The 17,422-nt window shown below is 42.3% G+C and overlaps 2 protein-coding genes across 3 annotated transcripts in view; one reads left to right on the forward strand and one right to left on the reverse strand.

Annotated features, from left to right (window-relative positions):
- MRPS18A (mitochondrial ribosomal protein S18A) overlaps window positions 1-7,138 on the forward strand; it is a 43,787-nt gene extending 36,649 nt beyond the window's left edge. For both annotated transcript variants that reach the window (XM_048483506.1, XM_048483515.1), the window contains one exon: window positions 6,742-7,138. In XM_048483506.1, coding sequence (XP_048339463.1) covers window positions 6,742-6,886 — 145 coding nt within the window. In that variant the 3' untranslated portion in view covers window positions 6,887-7,138. The remainder of the gene's footprint in view (window positions 1-6,741) is intronic.
- Window positions 7,139-9,949: 2,811 nt separating this feature from the next.
- RSPH9 (radial spoke head component 9) overlaps window positions 9,950-17,422 on the reverse strand; it is a 31,199-nt gene continuing 23,726 nt past the window's right edge. Inside the window, exon 5 of the mRNA XM_048483528.1 lies at window positions 9,950-10,236. Within this exon, the coding sequence (XP_048339485.1) occupies window positions 10,076-10,236 (161 nt within the window). The 3' untranslated portion in view covers window positions 9,950-10,075. The remainder of the gene's footprint in view (window positions 10,237-17,422) is intronic.

Genomic DNA, 17,422 nt, shown 5'->3' on the forward strand with positions numbered 1-17,422 from the left:
CACATATGTGAGATCTTCTCCCCTTCTATGCCCTGAGATAGATCAGATTGTTCCCAGGTTGGCATCTGCATAGCTTGCAACTTCTCTACCCGATATTTGAAAGTGTGCTTAGGTCCTCCCTGTTGTCTAAATAGACGGGTGAGCTGAGAAGCAAAAAGTCAGAATGGCTGCTAGTGGGAGAACCCACAAGGCATCTTGGCAAGGGACTGTAGCAGGGTGGGAGGCAATACTACCATTTTTTAATTTTTTATGTTTATTGATAGAGTGCTTCCTGTAAGCCTCTTCTCTTAAGACAAATAAGAGCCAGATTGGAAATAATCCAGCCACAGTTCAAAAGTTCAGTTTTGAGCTTCTTGCAGATGACTTTTGCCTCAATTGTGCATACTATTAGAGCTAAATAGGTATATCTGCATATGTGGGACTTTGTAGAAAATACAGGATAATCCAATTGAGCAGGTAAAGCCATTTAAATATCTCGGGATAACATTCAGCCACACTCTATCATGGTCTTCCCAACGGAAAGTAGCCCTTGATATGGCCTCAGTTAGCGCCAATGCTCCGTTGCTTCTACAGCAGGGAAACCAGTATATCCTGGCTGCTTTGAAAGTTTTTAATGCCAGAATAGAGTCTCAGTTATTATATGGGCCCCCTATTTGGGTTAAATCAGTAAACTATTCTTTAAATTTGGTCCACTCCAAATTTCTACACAAAATCATGGGGCTTCCAAATTGTGTGCCCTATGCAGCATTGTGTTTAGAAACTGGACGATCAACTTTGGAAACAAAAGCTTGGTTGAGAACTTGTAGGTTTTGGTTGCGCATCCATTTTCAACAGGATTCTTCAAGCTATTTATATTTAATGATAACTGAACCCAAATTTTCCAGCTGGTTCCTATTAATTATAAACAAAATTGAGGAAATTGGCATTTCTATTGAATCTTTGGTTATGTTGTCCTTTGCTGAAGCCTATAATAGTTTGGAAAAAAAGATTACTAGAAACAGAATCTCAAAACCTATTTGCAGCGGCATCCAAAACATGTTCACCTCTTAGCTTCACAGTACCTTCCAAACAGGGATGCATAGCAAATTATATATGCATTGTGCTTAATCCTAGCCTTAGGAGAGCTATATCATTGGCTAGGTTCGATATTCTGTCTTCAGCGCTGCTATATGGTAGATTTAAAAAAATAGAGGGAGCAAAGAGATTCTGCTCCTGTAACTTAAATCAACTGGAAACTTTTGCCCACTTTCTCTTCCATTGCACTAAATACAGTATGTGGGAATTAGGAGAAAATATGCAAATGCTCTTCTCTTAAACTGTGACAGGATATCAGATACTTGAAAGATCTTATACTTGCTGAATAATTCTGATCCTGTAGTTTGTGAATTGGTCGCCAAGTTTTTACTAGAAATTTTATACCCTAAAGCCGTGGTGGTGAACCTTTGGCACTCCAGATGTTATGGACTACAATTCCCATCAATTCACTACAATTGGCCATGCTGGCAGGAGCTGATGGGAATTGTAGTTCATAACATCTGGAGTGCCAAAGGTTCGCCACCACTGCCCTAAAGGATAGCTCTGTTCATTTTAATTTTGTTGTGTCACTCTGTTATTAAGCTATTCTCTATTATTATTTTATCTGGGGATTGTTTTAAATTTGTCTTTGTAACCTACCTGTATCACCCTATATGCCAATAAAGACTTGGTTGGTGGTGCATCCAATGAAATATACTTGTAAGGACACACTGAGACCATATTTATGCTCTGCCTCCCTTAAGGAGTTGGAAGTAGAAGAAAGTTACAGTCTGCTTTGAACCTCCAATGGAAAATGCTGTGTGACATCATGGAACTAATAGTGCTCCAGATGGGCATTTTCCTTAAGAAAGTAATTGGCATTAAAATGAATGTGGGGAAGGCTGGCAAAGCTAGGTAAAATTTTAGCCACGAGACAAAGGAATTGAAGTCTCCCTTCTATAATGATGTACTGATACGTTCTATACAGTTATGTGATGTTCTGTAATAAGGAATTATCCTTGGAATGAAGAAAAATTTTGAAAACTTTATCCTACCCAGAAAATGGGCTTCTTCAAAAAGTGAGACAAGGTTAGGCAAAGGAAGGATTGCCTCAGGTTTAAAAGCAGTGCTTGCTTTCTCCTATGTGAAATCAGTGAGGTTAAGAGGCAGCAAATAAACAGGGGAATTCTTAAGTTTTTGACAAAGCGAGTATTAGGAGCAGTAAAAGTAAAGTATGCTCCAGGAATGGAGTTCTTCCAAAAGTCTGTTTCAACTAACAATGAAAGTCCCAGCCTGTGTTCTGTTCACAAAGGAAGCCAAAGGGCTGAAGCAAAGTTGGATTAACCTGCTTTTAAAGACAAATAATAAAAGCTTTAAAATCTGGCCTTCACTTAAACGTCTTTTCCTCTCCAAAATTGGAGTGTAGGCCTCCTCCTCTGTTGGAAATGAAAGGATGTCAAGAAGCCACTGACTTCTGAACAAATGTACTATGTTGCTTGTACATCTCTTGCTTTCTTCTTCTAGTGAGATCATTTTATCACAGAAGAAGTCTCCTTCTTCCTCCCCCCTCACAAAAATACCTATAAAATGTGTTGAGTGTGTTTGTGATGCATTGAAGTAATCCTGGCTCCTCTTCCCCTGTTCCTGTAAACAGTGTTTGTTTTGTCAGGTTGGATTCCAAATGAATGTCTAGCCTTCAGATGAAACAGATTTCTCTTGGTGATTAAATCCCAGTATAGCATTTACTGAATGAGCTAGTGTGAATTAATTTCTGTTTTTGTTCTTCTTACCGTGACCCTCTAACTTTCCACACTTCTGTCCCACATGAAAAATTCGTTCATGTTTATATATTAGGCTGCTCTTTCTGATCCTTCTTAGGCCTGGATTACTTCTACTGCAGGTTCCTCGGAGCATAGCTATTTTGATACTTTCTCTGAAGTGGTTTATAAGCAAATAGACTAGTGATACCGTCTTCTGCATTATGTTCAGGATAGAGAGCTACAATGAACTTTACTTTGGAATAGCTTAGTTTCAGCAACCCAGCTTTTAATGCAGTCTGTTTTTTCACATAGTTTGAAAAGCTCTTTGGGATCCTTCATCCTGAAAAGTGCTGGATTATTGTGAGAGCTTTTCATACGTTCCATAACCGCTTGGTGCTGTTGAGATTTCTGAACCATTTTATGGTCCCCAAAAGCACTCTAGGTACTACACCAAGCAAATAAATTACACAAGGCTCTGCCCAAAGCACTTAACATCTAAATTTGCACATGTTGCAGCATAGAAGGGATAACCAGGCTGTAGGGGTGAAAAGAACATATTGGGGTCATATGACTGTTATTGCTCACAAGGGGAGTATACACCCAGCCTTGCCGAGTTACTTACAAGTTTGTTACAAATTTCGTTAAGTCATGATGCTGGTATTGTTGCAGATGGCTACCTGGTTTTGCTCCAGAGTTTAGATTTTTGTGCCAGACTATAAACAAAAACTTTGCCTTGTTTCTCTTCTTGTCCTATCTGTTTGCTTTATCAAACTACTACTCTTCTGCTTAGACTTTACCCCCGCTGTTCTCCCCTCCTACCGCTTATTCTGTTCCCCTGGACTACTTCACCAAAGTAAGCCAGCCGTTACACTGCACTCTGCCTCTGAGTACTAACTGGCCTGCTCTTGAACCTGACTCACTACCCTGCTGCTCTTGACATTTTCCTCCTCAGCACTAACCTGCAATTGCCTTTTTTCAGACTCCCATAAAGATTTTTTTAAGTAAACCTAGGGCTTGCCTTAGCTGAATTCTTTTTTTTTCTTTTTCAAATCTTTTTTTTTAATCCTGCCTTGAAAGTAACTCAAGACTAGGCCTGTACAGCTATGAGGGAATCATCATGATTGAGCACATGGTTAGAGCTCCCCCTAACTTGTGAACCCATTTGCCTGGGAAAGCTCTTTTCCTACCCTCTCACTACGTGTCAAATGAGTAAAAGAGGCCAAGGATGATATGCCATCCCCAGATATTTCCTAGTATTTTCAGAAATATTTGGGGCCCAGATAGATAATCAGTACTCCTGAGAATCGCAGATACCGATTTGGATATCCAAATATACCTGGAAAATACCAATATATAGTCAAACTGAATATATCAATCACATATCCCTGTTTCTTCTGAAGACTTGACCCCAAGGCTCTGTGTCTCTTCCCAATTCATATCTTCTGTTTTGGCAGAAAATAAAATGTTCCACAGCTTTTTTAGAAAAGAATTAAGTGTTTCATCCTGGTTAGATTACTATGAATGATAAAAATAAAACTCTTTTCCGATAAACTTTTTTTGATTTATTAAAAGCACCTTCAAGTTTAGACACTAGCCAACTGTGTTACATTTCCCTGGTTTTCTAAGTAATTTAAAATCCAGTTGTGGTTCTGGTTTAGCCAATCATGAACTACAGTGCTAGTAAACTGGCATGTCAAATTAAATTTGGACTTGAAAACAGGTTAGGGTCATCCGAAATCATGCATGCAGTTGGCCCTGCTACACCATTTTCTATTACCTTTGAGTAAAGGCTTACCATGTACAAAGACCAGGCCAAAGTTTACCTGTAAGAACCTCATATTCTATATCTTAAGGAGAGAAATGTCCAGGTTTAATGTAATCTATTGTTTCTTCTCAATTGGTCAGTTTAATTTACAGAGTCCAGTTGAATGCATTTGTGGATGTGGTGTCAGATCCTGAGTAGCTGCAAAGACGAGCAGCTCCAGAGGTGGGATCCAGCCAGTTCTCACCACTTCTCTAGAAGTGGTTACTAATTTTTTCTGAGTACCGAGAAGGGGTTACTAAAGCAACCTCCCTGCCCAATAGGGACTGGAGGTGCGTGTGCGGTGGCGCCACTGTTTGAATCCCACCACCATCAGAATCTGTTATTAAAATTTTTGGATCCCGCCACTGAGCAGCTCCATTAGAAAATATAAGACTGTTGGCTCATTGCTTATGGAATCCTGCTGTTTTGAGGACTTTGGTTTCCAATACCAGCAAATCCAAATAGAATTATACAAGAATATTGCTATTGTCTTTTATAGGCATGAGCGAATAAAAAATATCACTGCCAAATTCTTCATAAAAAGAAATTTAATCTAGTTTTTTAGATAAATAGACTTACTGCCTTTGGAAACTCTGAAATGAATCTGACGTTTGTATAGTTGTCTCACACCTACAGCTCAGACTCATTGTAGCAGTTGGTGTCTTCTCAAAAAAATTAAATGAGCCAAACACTTTTAAAGCAGCTTTCCTTCAAGGTAACAGAAATGATCTGACAACCAGATGTAGCCGGTGAGAATGAGAACATATCAGTGGCTGAGTCTATGCTTAGCATATTAAAGTAATGAAAAAGATATGACAGGACTGGATTCAGAGAATCTGTGTGTACTTGGCTTCCATATAGAATAGCATCTAGAACAGGGGTCGGGAACCCGCGGCTCAAGGAAGCCGAGCATAAATCTTCGCGGCTGTTCATGCGGCTCCATCACAGCCGAGCAGCGGGGCCCTCTTCTCCTCCGGCCTCTATGAGGGAAGCAGGGCAGAGCATCGTTCCTCAGGCGGCCCGGCTCCGGCGAGCCGCTGAGCACCTCTTCTCTCCCGGGCCTCTGCAAGGCAGGGGCGGGAGCATCGTTACCCCGGCGGCCGGCCGGCGGCTCTTTCTCCGCCTGCAGAGAGCAGAGCGGGGCATCATTCCCGGCGGCCCGGCCCGGCGAAAGCATCCGGGCACCTCTCTTCTCCCGCCCTGCAAAGAGCAGGGCGGGAGCATCATTCCCGGCGGCCCGGCCCGGCGAGCCGAAGCAGCCGGGCGCCTCTTCTCCGCCCTGCAGGAGCAGGCGGGAGACATCATTCCCGGCGGCCGAGGCGAGCCGCTGGGCACCTCTTCTTCCCGCCTCTCTGCAAGGAGCAGGGGCGGAGACGCATCATTCCCGGCCCGGCCCGGCGGGCGCCACCTCTTCTCGGCCCCTGCAAGGAGCAGAGGCGGGAGCATCAGCTTCTCCGGCGGCCGGCCCGGCCGAAACGAGCCGCCCGAGCACCTCTTCTCCGCCCTGCAAAGGAAGCAGGGCGGAGCATCAAGCTTCCCGGCGGCGGTTCGCCGGTGACGCGCCTCTTCTCCGCCCTGCAAGGAGCAGAGCGGGGTATCATTCTCCGGCCCGGCCCAGCGAGCGAGCCGCCCGGGCACCTCTTCTCTCCGCCCCTGCAAGAGGCAGAGCGGGCGCATCGCTTCCCAGCGGCCCGGCTCCCGGCAGGTCACGCCCGGGCACCTCTTCACCACGCCCTGTAAGGAGCAGAGTGAGCGACATCACGCCCGGCAGCCCGGCAAGGCCGAGCCGCCCGGAAGCATCTACGCTTCGCGCCTGCCTGCAGGCGTGTGTGTGTGTCCAATGGCCCAGGCGGGAATTAGAGCGGCGAAACAGCAAGTGGGCGAGAGGGAGCGGAGGGGGCGTGCTGTGAGGTGGGGGGGTGGGTGAGCCAAATGGCTCTTTGAGGGGAAAAGGTTCCCGACCCCTGATCTAGAAGGAAGGTAGGATGGGAACAAGTACAGTGTTTTTCCTGTCACAGAAATGGAGCTGTCCTCTCTGAGGCTATGGACTCCACTAATCCTTGTCCAATTCATTGTATAGCATCTGGGCCTACCTATTGTATCTCAGAATATTTTCTCAATTGTGGATTTAATTAATGTCCTGCTTTAATTTCTCCTTTCTAGATATCTTACCCGGTATTCTGTCACCTCCGTAAAACCCATCTGGAAAAAAGGACCCAAGTGGTGCAAAGTTCCCATGCCTATATCGCACCCCATCCTCAAAGATAACATTTATTATGGATCCAAGCCTCCTCGTTTCAACCACTAAGGTGAAGTGAAACTTGCTTTCACAGTGGATCATAACTGTTTGGACTGCTTTTCCTCAAGTCCGTTTCAGATACTTTTGATTGCATTGTTTTCTGCATATGGACAGGTAGCTTCCCTATTACAAAAAGATCTGAATAACCAACTTATTTATTTTTTATTAAATGCCAATTAAAATCTCAACTCCAGTGTTATGTGATGTCTTTACCTTTATACTCTCCAGACATTCAGATGAATAAATAATTTGTATCTCACAGTTCAGCTGAAATAGTTCATTTTTCATGATCTTCACATTTGTAGCTCCTCCTTCTAGAGTGTGCATTGAAATATGGTTGAAAATACAATAGTGCATACTCACAGAAGGAATGTTTACAGCAATCATATACTCATTGTACAGTTAATCAATCATACTTCATCCTTCAACAAATCCTCTTGAATACAATATAATAGCCAAATTCCACTGCCAGAACAGAATGATGATTAAATTGATTTGTATACTTCATTGACTTGTAAGATTTGGATTTTTTTTTCATAGACTGAGAACATTTTGCTGTAGTCTAGTTGCTGGAAGACATGAGCCAGAGCACAAGAAAGATTTTAAGTAGGCAAAGAGGAAAGAATAGAAGGAATAATTTATCAAGCTGTAGAAGCTCTTCAGTTCTGGGATGTTCTAGTTTACTGCAAACAACTGGGGACAGGCAATAGGTCTTAGAGTCTGCTTAATTTTTGAGCTGGTATTTGGAACTAGTCTCTAAGAAGAAAGGGAGATTAAGAGGGATTGAGATTCACACATTGCCTGATACTGAAGTATGAATTGACAAGAGTTGTGGTAGAAGGATAGTACTGGGGTGAAACAAGCTAAAATGATGGATTAAAAGTGGGTCCTTATACCACTCATTTGTCTCATTTTCTGCCACTGGCATAAACAAGGACAAACAAGATGTAACAGGATTCACAGGACTGATCCAGGAAGGATTCTGCTATTTTAAAGCAATTTTAACATGCCATGATGGCCTAAGCAATGAGCTTGAGGTGCTCTTCTCAACCCTCCCCTGCACTGTAACAGCTATGTCGAGGGGGTGGAGGACCAAAAGCACCTCAGCCTCCATGCCATGGGCCCAATCAGGACCAGGCCCTCCCAGCATTTTTAAATTGCATTTAAAAAAACCCAACACATACATGAAGTCTCATCTAGTTTGGCCCTCACACTAATGAAGCAGTAGGTAGTCATCCCGCTGATTGTTTGGTCTGGGTGTGGGAAGACCCCTTGGGATCATAACATAAGCCTTTGATGAAAGAAGGGATGTGACAGGAACTGTCTCATAAGGTGGCATTTTACGACACTTAGTTCCTCAGCTTTGCACCAAGATGAAATTTGGCTGCTTTTTTTGGCTTCATGGGTGCTGAAGTATAACTGGCAATAATAGTTGAACATTTCTGTGACCATGGAAGAAATATGAAGAAATAACTGTCAGTACAATCTAATGTCCACCAATGTTGCTGAACTGGTACAATATTAAAGCTAACTTGTTCACAGACCTCTCCCTGGCACACTAAGCTCTGCAGGTAGAAGGAATCTTCTCTGTTTCTCTCTCCATACCCAAACTACCATTCCTGCTGCATCATAGGCTGGAGGTTCCCTGATTCTCATAGATGATGTGACAGGCCTTTTTTGCCAACCTCCTACAATTTTGGGGGAATTGGTTTACTTTAAAGCATAAACCTTCCTCTCAGATACCAGATGGTCCAAAGGTAGCAAAGATATATGTTTTGCTGCCATAGGGTAAGTTTTGTGGTGCGTAAGAATTCTGACATTACTGATTTGCATATAAACAACACAGAAGATTTACTTATTCACAAGTTGGTTTCAAAGAACAGATCGGCAACTCATGTCTCCAGATAGTCAGAGGAGAAACCTGGCTAAGTCTCATAAATTTAAGACAGTCATAGCTTCAGAATGTGATTTGAATGTTCTTTAATGTTTTCAGGCACAAACAGGCCTATTACGCATAGAACGCTTACTTCAGACTTTTCTCTGCACAGTGGACTTGCAGAGGGATCTCCTGGCATTTCTCTGTATACGCGAGGAGGCACTCCATCCTTTTCCCAGAGTATTTCTGCAGTGAGCTCTTCAGGCCGGGTTCTTTTAACTCTGCCCATCAAGTGATTCTTAAAGGCACAGATCTCAATAGACCTGGTAGTCAAGACTGCTGGCTTAGCCCTTTAACGTGCGCTTTTGTCAATATTACCGTTCCAAAAGTAATCCTCCTTGCCCCACCCCCTCATGAAAGAAGTGAAGCAATTCCATGAACCACAGGTTGCTAAAAAGGGGGACTGTCCCAGAGCAGATATTCTCTCTCGCTCAGGTGGTGAAGCAAATTAAAAGTCGTGGTAAAAATAGTGTCGCTTGCCATGGATAGAATGGAAAGTAAAAGGGGGGCTCCAGGAAATAGGTCCATACAAGAAATACTGCTGCAACTGACATTCACCCCCATCACACAACACACACATTGTGTGTAATCAGCCAATGGCTTTTGCTGACTAACCACTAGGTCTGACCCTCTCATACAGGATTCCACCCACATCAACTTGCACTTTCTCAAGAATCAAACTAAGTGGTGTAAGGTCTGCTGATTACCAGAGTTAGGTCTGACAATTGATACTTTTTTCTCTCCCAGAGGCAGAACTAAATCTCTCTGTCCCCCTACCAGGCAAAGCTACCCTTCAAGCTATTTTCTCTTTTACTGAGGTAGACCCAGACTGTTACTACACTGTCCCTGAGGTACATCAGAACCCCTCCTCTGTGCTCCCCTATTTTCCCCTTCAGGGGCAGGACAGCCTCCTGTCCATCACCAATGGCTTCTTGACCAATGTCATAATTGTGCATAAAGGTTACTAAAATGCTATAAAGTACAGCTGTGGAGGGGTCCAAACATTGCTTAGAGCTGGTACTGCTTCAGAACCTTATTTAACCTAAAGAATCTCAGTGGAAGTGTATACGCCCAGGATGACATACAATGTAGTGCCAATGTAGATTTACTATTTTAAAGATTATTGACAAATAGAATGATTCTGCATTTATTTATTAAAAACAAAATTATTTAGTAAAACCAATACGTACAAAGTTTCCTTCCTAATTTTCAAGCACAAAGTACATAATTTTCCTTCCTCAGTTTGCAGCTGAATGGAATGTTTATAGCATGAAGGGCAGATCTATGTTCTTTTCTCCACTGCCAAAGTAGATATAGCCATGTTGTTTAGTATTGGGAATGTGGTAGAATGTGAGTCCAGGCCACAGCAGGCTTCTCAGTATCACTATTCTGCCTCCTCTCTCCACTTGGATGCTCCAAGACCCTGCAAGACAATAACGTGCTAGAGGTGACTAAAAGACACTCTTCTGCAGTAGGACTAATGCAAGATCAGAGGCTGCCAGTGCCCCCTGGAACTCAAATATAGAAGTGATTCAACCAAGTTTCTGCTAGTTATTCCATTTTTGTTTTACTACTTTTGAGCTACTATTCTATTTTTGTTCAGTCACATAAGGCAAACCACTGTATTACCCCACTGCAATGTCAAGCAGTTAGTTTCTCCTTCACGGAGATACTAAGAACTGTGGAATTACTAACATAATATTAATACTGTCCAATTATGATAGGATGAATACTTTCTGCCATCAAGCTTTGAAGCTGAAGGTATAACAAAGACCTGTTAATTTTTGATACTCAGTTCCACCAGTATACTGGAAATAGCCAGCCATTCATTCTTCACACATTCCATCCTTCCTCCAAGAAGCTCAGGATTGGTCTCTGACTCCCACTCATACCCTCGAGCCAATGAGTAATGTCAGGCTGAAAATAATCCAGTGTAATTCATAGCCCAAAGAGACATTCAAATCCAAGTCTTCCCTGCCTATATCCAACACTGGCTAGTGTATTACATTGGCTTCCTGTTTGTTAGTGAGATGAATCAGTGGAATAATTTCAGTGCTATAATTCTAATTTTTTGTAGATTTTTGTCCTCTTGAATAATGGAAGGTTAGGGTTAGACATTTAAGCCATAGTGGCTAGATTAATTCCCAAAGGTGACTAAATCAGCCTGCAGCAATGGTGCCTACCCAGTCCACTTTAGCATCTGACGCAGTTGTCAATGAACCAAGTGGTCTGAACAGTGCCACAACCCTGCAAAAGTATTATGGACGCACACTGGATAGAGCATATGAACATATGAAATTTCTCTTTCATGCCATTGCTCCCTCTAGCAATAATGCGCAGACTAAATCTCCTTCCTTATTAACCAGCTTAACAGCACTTGTTTAGAATTAAAAGCCTGCTAGACAATAGCATCCTCAAGTTTTGAATCTTTTGTTTCATTTTTGTCATTTAAACACCCCTCTCCATTAATGCACTCCTATTTTTGGACTTTTACGCATACTTCCCCCATCAGTCTGACACCATTACTTTCTCACATTTTTGCATGCATGTTGGTACCTTCCATTTTACTCCGCGCCTCTCCCCTCCCCATTCTGCAATGCTTGTTTGTTTCAATTTCTTTTCAGACTGTTTTCCCCCATCTTTTTCTGGAACTTTATTTTGAGGGTTGTTTTTTTTTTCTCATACTAACATTTCTGTTGATTTTCTTTATCCAGCCCACTCCAATGAACATCCAGCTTTGTCATCGTCCAACCACTCCCTCTCCTCCGCCCACCGAGAAGTCAAGTAGTTTCATTTTTTAAAAACTGCACTAAAATATTAGTAATCAGTATATTGCTAATTCAATGTAATCATGGTTCAAGCAAATTCTCTGAATTCCCAGCTTGTTTGCACACACGCTTATGTGGTTGTGTTTGGAGTATGTAATCCCTTCCTTCAAAAAGATATAAGGCAAAAGGCATATCTCTGCAAGGGAAGGACTAGAGACTTCCTTTTAAAAAACAAAATGTTACTGTTTTATGTATTGCAAGCCACCCCTGTAAGAGGAAGGGCTTATACATGAAATGAAAATGAAAGCTGGGAACTCAGAGAACCAGCTTGACTTATCATTGCTACAGTATATTGTTACAGCAATATTTAGTGCCTTTTTGAGAAAAAAAATCCAGTCGTGACATCAATATAAACATGTGCACAAAAAAAGGGTGGGTACTCTGATGCCACCAATGGCACAACTGATGACGTCCTTATTTATTCCATGACACCCTCCTTGATTATTTAAGGCATGAGCAGAAGAAAATGTCTCCATAACTGTGAAAATGCTGAGGGAGGACAAACTGCCCACTGAATCCAGTGCCTGTGGATTGACACACAAGAAAATCAAGAATAGACCATGTGGGAAAGCCCTTTTATAGAGTGGGGGAACATTACTGCTTTCTCTTTGAAACAAGATTAAGAGCAAGATGAATATAATGCGACTGCATTTTTAATTGAGACTAGGATAAGGTGACCAGATTGTCACCTTTTTAAACCGGGACGGGGTGGGGCGCACATGCGCGCAGCCGCAGGAGCGCACGGCCTTTTGGGGCGCTCCCCAGTTACCCGCCCTGTAACAGGGCAGGAAACCGGGGAGCGCCCCAAAAGCAGTGCGCTCCTGCGGCCGCGTGCGCAGGAGGCTGCCACACTGCCTTCTGGGGCACTCCCCGGTTTCCCACCCTGTGACAGGGCGGGAAAAGGGGAGCACCCCAGAAGGCAAAATCAGGACAATTTAAAAAACCCCGCGGGACGCGGGACAGATTGGTTTAAGGCGGCACTGTCCCACCAAAAGTGGGACATTTGGTCACCTTAGACTAGGACAATGGTCACCTTAGACTAGGACAATGAGGCAATATACGTTAGGAAGTAGTCTGCCATTGCCAGCTCCCTTTCACGCCCCTGGTTGTCCTTGGAGGTCTCCCATCCAAATACTAGCCAGGGTCAGTAGTTCACTGGTTATCTGCATATATTCTAATGAGGAAAACTTGTCCAACAGACGTACTTAGGAAAAGAGCTGAGAAAAAGGTCCAAAGTAGTTTACAAAAGAGTTAATTATGCTTGGAGTACAATTTGGTTCCACTTTTGAACACAGTGTGCACATAGTGTGCTTTAAAGAGATTTCTTTCAGCACTAATTATACTTTGGTGGTGGTGAACCAGGTTCTGAGACCTGTAGTCATTTCCTAGAATGGAGAGTCAATGGGCTGCATATTAGTTTTGTTCTTGAGTGGACAGGCTGAACAAAGCACAAATTTTCAGTTTCAGTTCAATGAGGCCAGAAGACAAAACCAGTGTAATATCATCAGTTTGTACACGGAAAAGACAGTCATATAAAATGCTCACATCATTCCCAGGAATACAATATAGAGGTATCACAGTCAATTAAGCAATGCTTCTGGGAGCTACTAGTCTCCAGTGAAATGTATTTCATATTCTGCATCCAAAGAATGATTCTGTACTAGGAAATTTTCAGGAAGCAAACTGTGTGTCACAAAATGTGTGCATGACTACATAGCCTGTACCAAATCTAAAAACTTGGCATCAACCTGGTGTTAAGATAATTATCTGAGATATTCCAAAGGAATCATTGCCCAGTGAGGCTCTCTGCCATGTTCTGAGGGCCAAGTTCCTATGTCCTCTTCATCTCAGTTCCAGCCAATGGTCTGTATTGTTCAACATTTTCTGGACATCCTCTTGGGGACTGCAATTAAAGGCCATTCAGAACTGCAGCTGGTGCACAGGGCAGCTGTTTGCTTTTCAAGGAAAGGACAGCATAACAGTCCTGCTTTCTATATTACTGTCAATCAAATTTCAGATCTACCACAATGTTCTGTTTCTCTTTTTTAACCTCTAAAGCAGTAGTTCTCAACCTTCCTAATGCCACGACCCTTTAATACAGTTCCTCATGTTGTGGTGACCCCTAACCCTAACATTTATCCATTTTACAGATGGAGAACACTGATGCAGAGAGTCTTAGGTGACCCCCGTGAAAGGGTCGTTCGACCCCCAAAGGGGTCGCGACCCACAGGTTGAGAACCGCTGCTCTAAGGAACTGACTAGAGATGACAAATCCCCACAAGAGCCATTCTCTCCACACTTTACTATTTTACTTGCAGTCAATACAACAATTTGACTAAGGGAGGCTAAGAAGACCTTAGGAAGATCTGGACCATATTTCCCACCACAAAAAAGATTTACATTCTGTCTTTCTTCGCTGAGGAGCTCACTCAGTATGCTAAGACTCCTATCATTCAAAGATGAAAGCAAGGTTTTCTGCAGGACTTTTCAAAAAGTTTGCTCATAAAAGTGTTCTCCTGTGGTGTTCTCATCATCTTTTAACCACAAACAGGAACATAAACTCCACCTGCTTTTTAAGGTAATCCTTAAAATGTAACATCACCCCATGGGTTAGTAATGGCCCAGCGCTTGTCCAGGGGAATTACCTTAGAACAGAATCTAATAAAATTACAGCAAAACAAGCAACCACTTAGGGTACTGAGAAAACAAAAGTTCTCACTTCAACAATGTTGTTGCTTTTGCTACAGATGACACATGAGTTGGCTGGAAAGAAAGTCGTCTTGTTAAAGCACAAGTAAAGAGCAAACCTAAGAGGCTCTATTTGCAATTTTAGCCATAAATTTACTTCAACCCCATTATATGCTTTTTAGCAATCAAGTACATCAGATTTCTCCATAAGGAAAGACAGACACGATTTTCATTAAAGAAAGGTTTGGACATTTCATGATGAATTTGGTTAATATAAAATTCTCAAAAGGTGCCAGGGGAATGTTTAAAATGATACTTGTTACAGAGAAGGCAACTTCACGTGGCTTTACACATTAAGCACAGCAAAATAGGCCACTGACATATGAACAGAGCTGTTAATTAATGGTCCATAATGTAATGTTCACAATGAACTGGTGAAAGGTACCAATTGAGCTAATTTTGTTCATATGTCAAATAAAAAAAATGGACAAATTTAAATTGGATTGTGACCACTGTTAACTTCTTTTTAACAACATATTCTTTTTCAGTGTTTTAAATATCAGTTGTGGTTAATCTTTCCTTGCCTCTGTTGCCAGTACTTCAGTCTGTTCTGTGGGCACAGTTGGGGAAACTGCACGAAGCCCAAAGCCCCATATGAAGTATGCTTCCAAGATACTGAGGTATGTAGTATTTTAGTGATGAAGCGGACTTTCACTAACCATCAGTGATCTGGCATACAATACATTCATGGGAGAAGCTTATATTGTTATTTTTCATTTTTTTTAAAGATAATTTCCTTTTTAAGCAGCACCCGCCAGAGCAAGCTAAAGCAAATGCTGTCTGAGCAGGGGAAAAATTGCTTGTCAGGACTCCAGAAGGGAAAAGAGGGAGCTAATGTGTGGGAGGAAAGAGCCTGGGAAAAATATCCTTTGGATGAAGATCTGGAGCTTTCCATTCCCCTCTGGAGCAGGCTGCAATCTCCACCCTGACAAATACAGGAGGGGATTCTGGGGAGGTACCTAGCTATTTCCCAAACACAGTACTTTGAACACTCTGCTGTTCAAGCAACCACAGGCTCTTTAGATTGTCCATCATGGCTGGCAGGTCCCCTGTGCTACATTTTAAATGTTAGCCTCTATCTTAGCTTCTGCTTTCTCTCCAGTCAGCCATCGAAATCCACATGTCACTCCCACACCCCAAATCTCTGTCTGGGCTAAACTTTGTATTATGTAAGCTGTAAAGATGCTGAACTACTAATTGTAAAATGAGAGGCTCTTGAAACAGCAGAGAGGTAATCCACTGAAAATTCATTCTTCCATAAAACTGCTGCTTTGGAGGTATTTAAGTGCTTATTATTTGGGAGAAAAGCAGATTTCAAAGTAACATGCTACTTGATAAAACTGCCAGTTCCAAAATGTCACAGTAGGGCAATAAAAACAATAGCATTTATACTACGAGTAGTAGTAGAATTATATTATGCACAGTTGTGGCAACGTTCACATATACTTTTTGGCTCCTCATTTCCTACCCATGGCAACTGCAGCAGGAGTCAAATGCCAAAGCATCTACATCTGCAGTTCCACAGAGATTTTAACCACTCCCATTTTCTCTTGCATGTTTAAAGCATCCAAAAACGTGGCTATCTCCACAGCCCTTTGCAATAAGTGTGTAGGGGTGTTGAACTTGAAGAAGTACACATGTACCGATTAGACAAGAGAAGTAAACCCATACATTCCCTTTAGTGCTTGAGTGCTGTTTACCCTAACATGTTTGAAACTAGAACTTATGAAGTCCAATTTTATTTGATTGTACATCAAATTATCACCAGTATAATTTAAATACCTTAAACTCTTAAGGGTACATTCAGTTGCAGATCTGGCAGAAAGACAGCAACTCACAGCATGCACATTCTTGAAATCCAAATACTTTTTAAGGAGAACTAGCAGCCAAATTAACACCAAAGTGAGTGTTTGTATATTGTGTCAGAGTTTATCTGGATAATGATACATACACAGCATCCAATAACATATATGTTAAATATTACATATCACTAATGAAAATTACAGAGAGAATAGACTGGCAGTCACTATAGTACTGATGTACTTCCCTGTGAGGGAAACTGTCCTATCATGGACTCAGGTTCTAGTGGGCATTTTTGGAATTTTGAGAAAATGGACCAGAAGCCACCACAAATATGTATTATGAAAGGCAATCTCAAAATTGTTGGCTTGGGATACTGGGTCCAATTACAAAATGTTGAAAGGCAGCAAGCCTAGCGTTCTCCTGCAAGGGAGACAACTGTTTATTAATAGGTACTACTTGCAGACACAGTACCTATTACTAGGTACTACCTGATTTCTTCTGAAGCACCTAATGTTTTAGTGAGATAGAGGAAAACTTTACTTCAGGGAAGCAATGCTTGCTTGAACAAGCAAATGGGCACTAGGAAACCCTTTGACAGGTCCCATTGCATTAATCCAGAAGGGAAGGAGGGAGAAGGAAGCTGCACATCCCAGCATGCTTTTACCTGCCAAAACTAGCAGAATGTAAAATGGAATAGTACAGCCCAATTGCATCAGATCTCAGAAGCTAAGCAGGATTAGCCCTTGGATGGAAGACTGCCAAGGAAGACTGCAGAGGAAGGCAGTGGCAAACCACCTCTCCTTAGTCAGTTGCCTTGAATACTCTATGAGAGTGTCATAGCTTGGTAGCAAACCAACAGCACTTCACATACACAAGCTTCTGTGTAACTCCTCTGAATCCAAATCTCATGTTCTTTCTCATTCTGGTCATAACTACGAGAGACTTTTCTCTTTCTTCAATGAATCTACCCATTCATCTAGACAACAGCCCGATTTCACCTGCTAAAAAAGATGAAAGCTGCTTCATGACCCTCAAGCCCACCCCCTCCCTATCCCAGCACACTCTGTCAAAAGTGTTAGGGCTGGTGGGGTTGTAATTGCACAACTTCAGCATTCATCAAAGGGGGGAGAGGCCAGCCATTCTGCAAGAGGAAGTGCCTGTGTTTCGGAAACACGCAATGATTAATTCCGGATATACAAGGACCAAAAATGAAATGAGATGTGACAAGAG

Source organism: Sphaerodactylus townsendi, linkage group LG01 (assembly GCF_021028975.2).
Source record: "Sphaerodactylus townsendi isolate TG3544 linkage group LG01, MPM_Stown_v2.3, whole genome shotgun sequence".
NCBI classification, from domain to species: domain Eukaryota; kingdom Metazoa; phylum Chordata; class Lepidosauria; order Squamata; family Sphaerodactylidae; genus Sphaerodactylus; species Sphaerodactylus townsendi.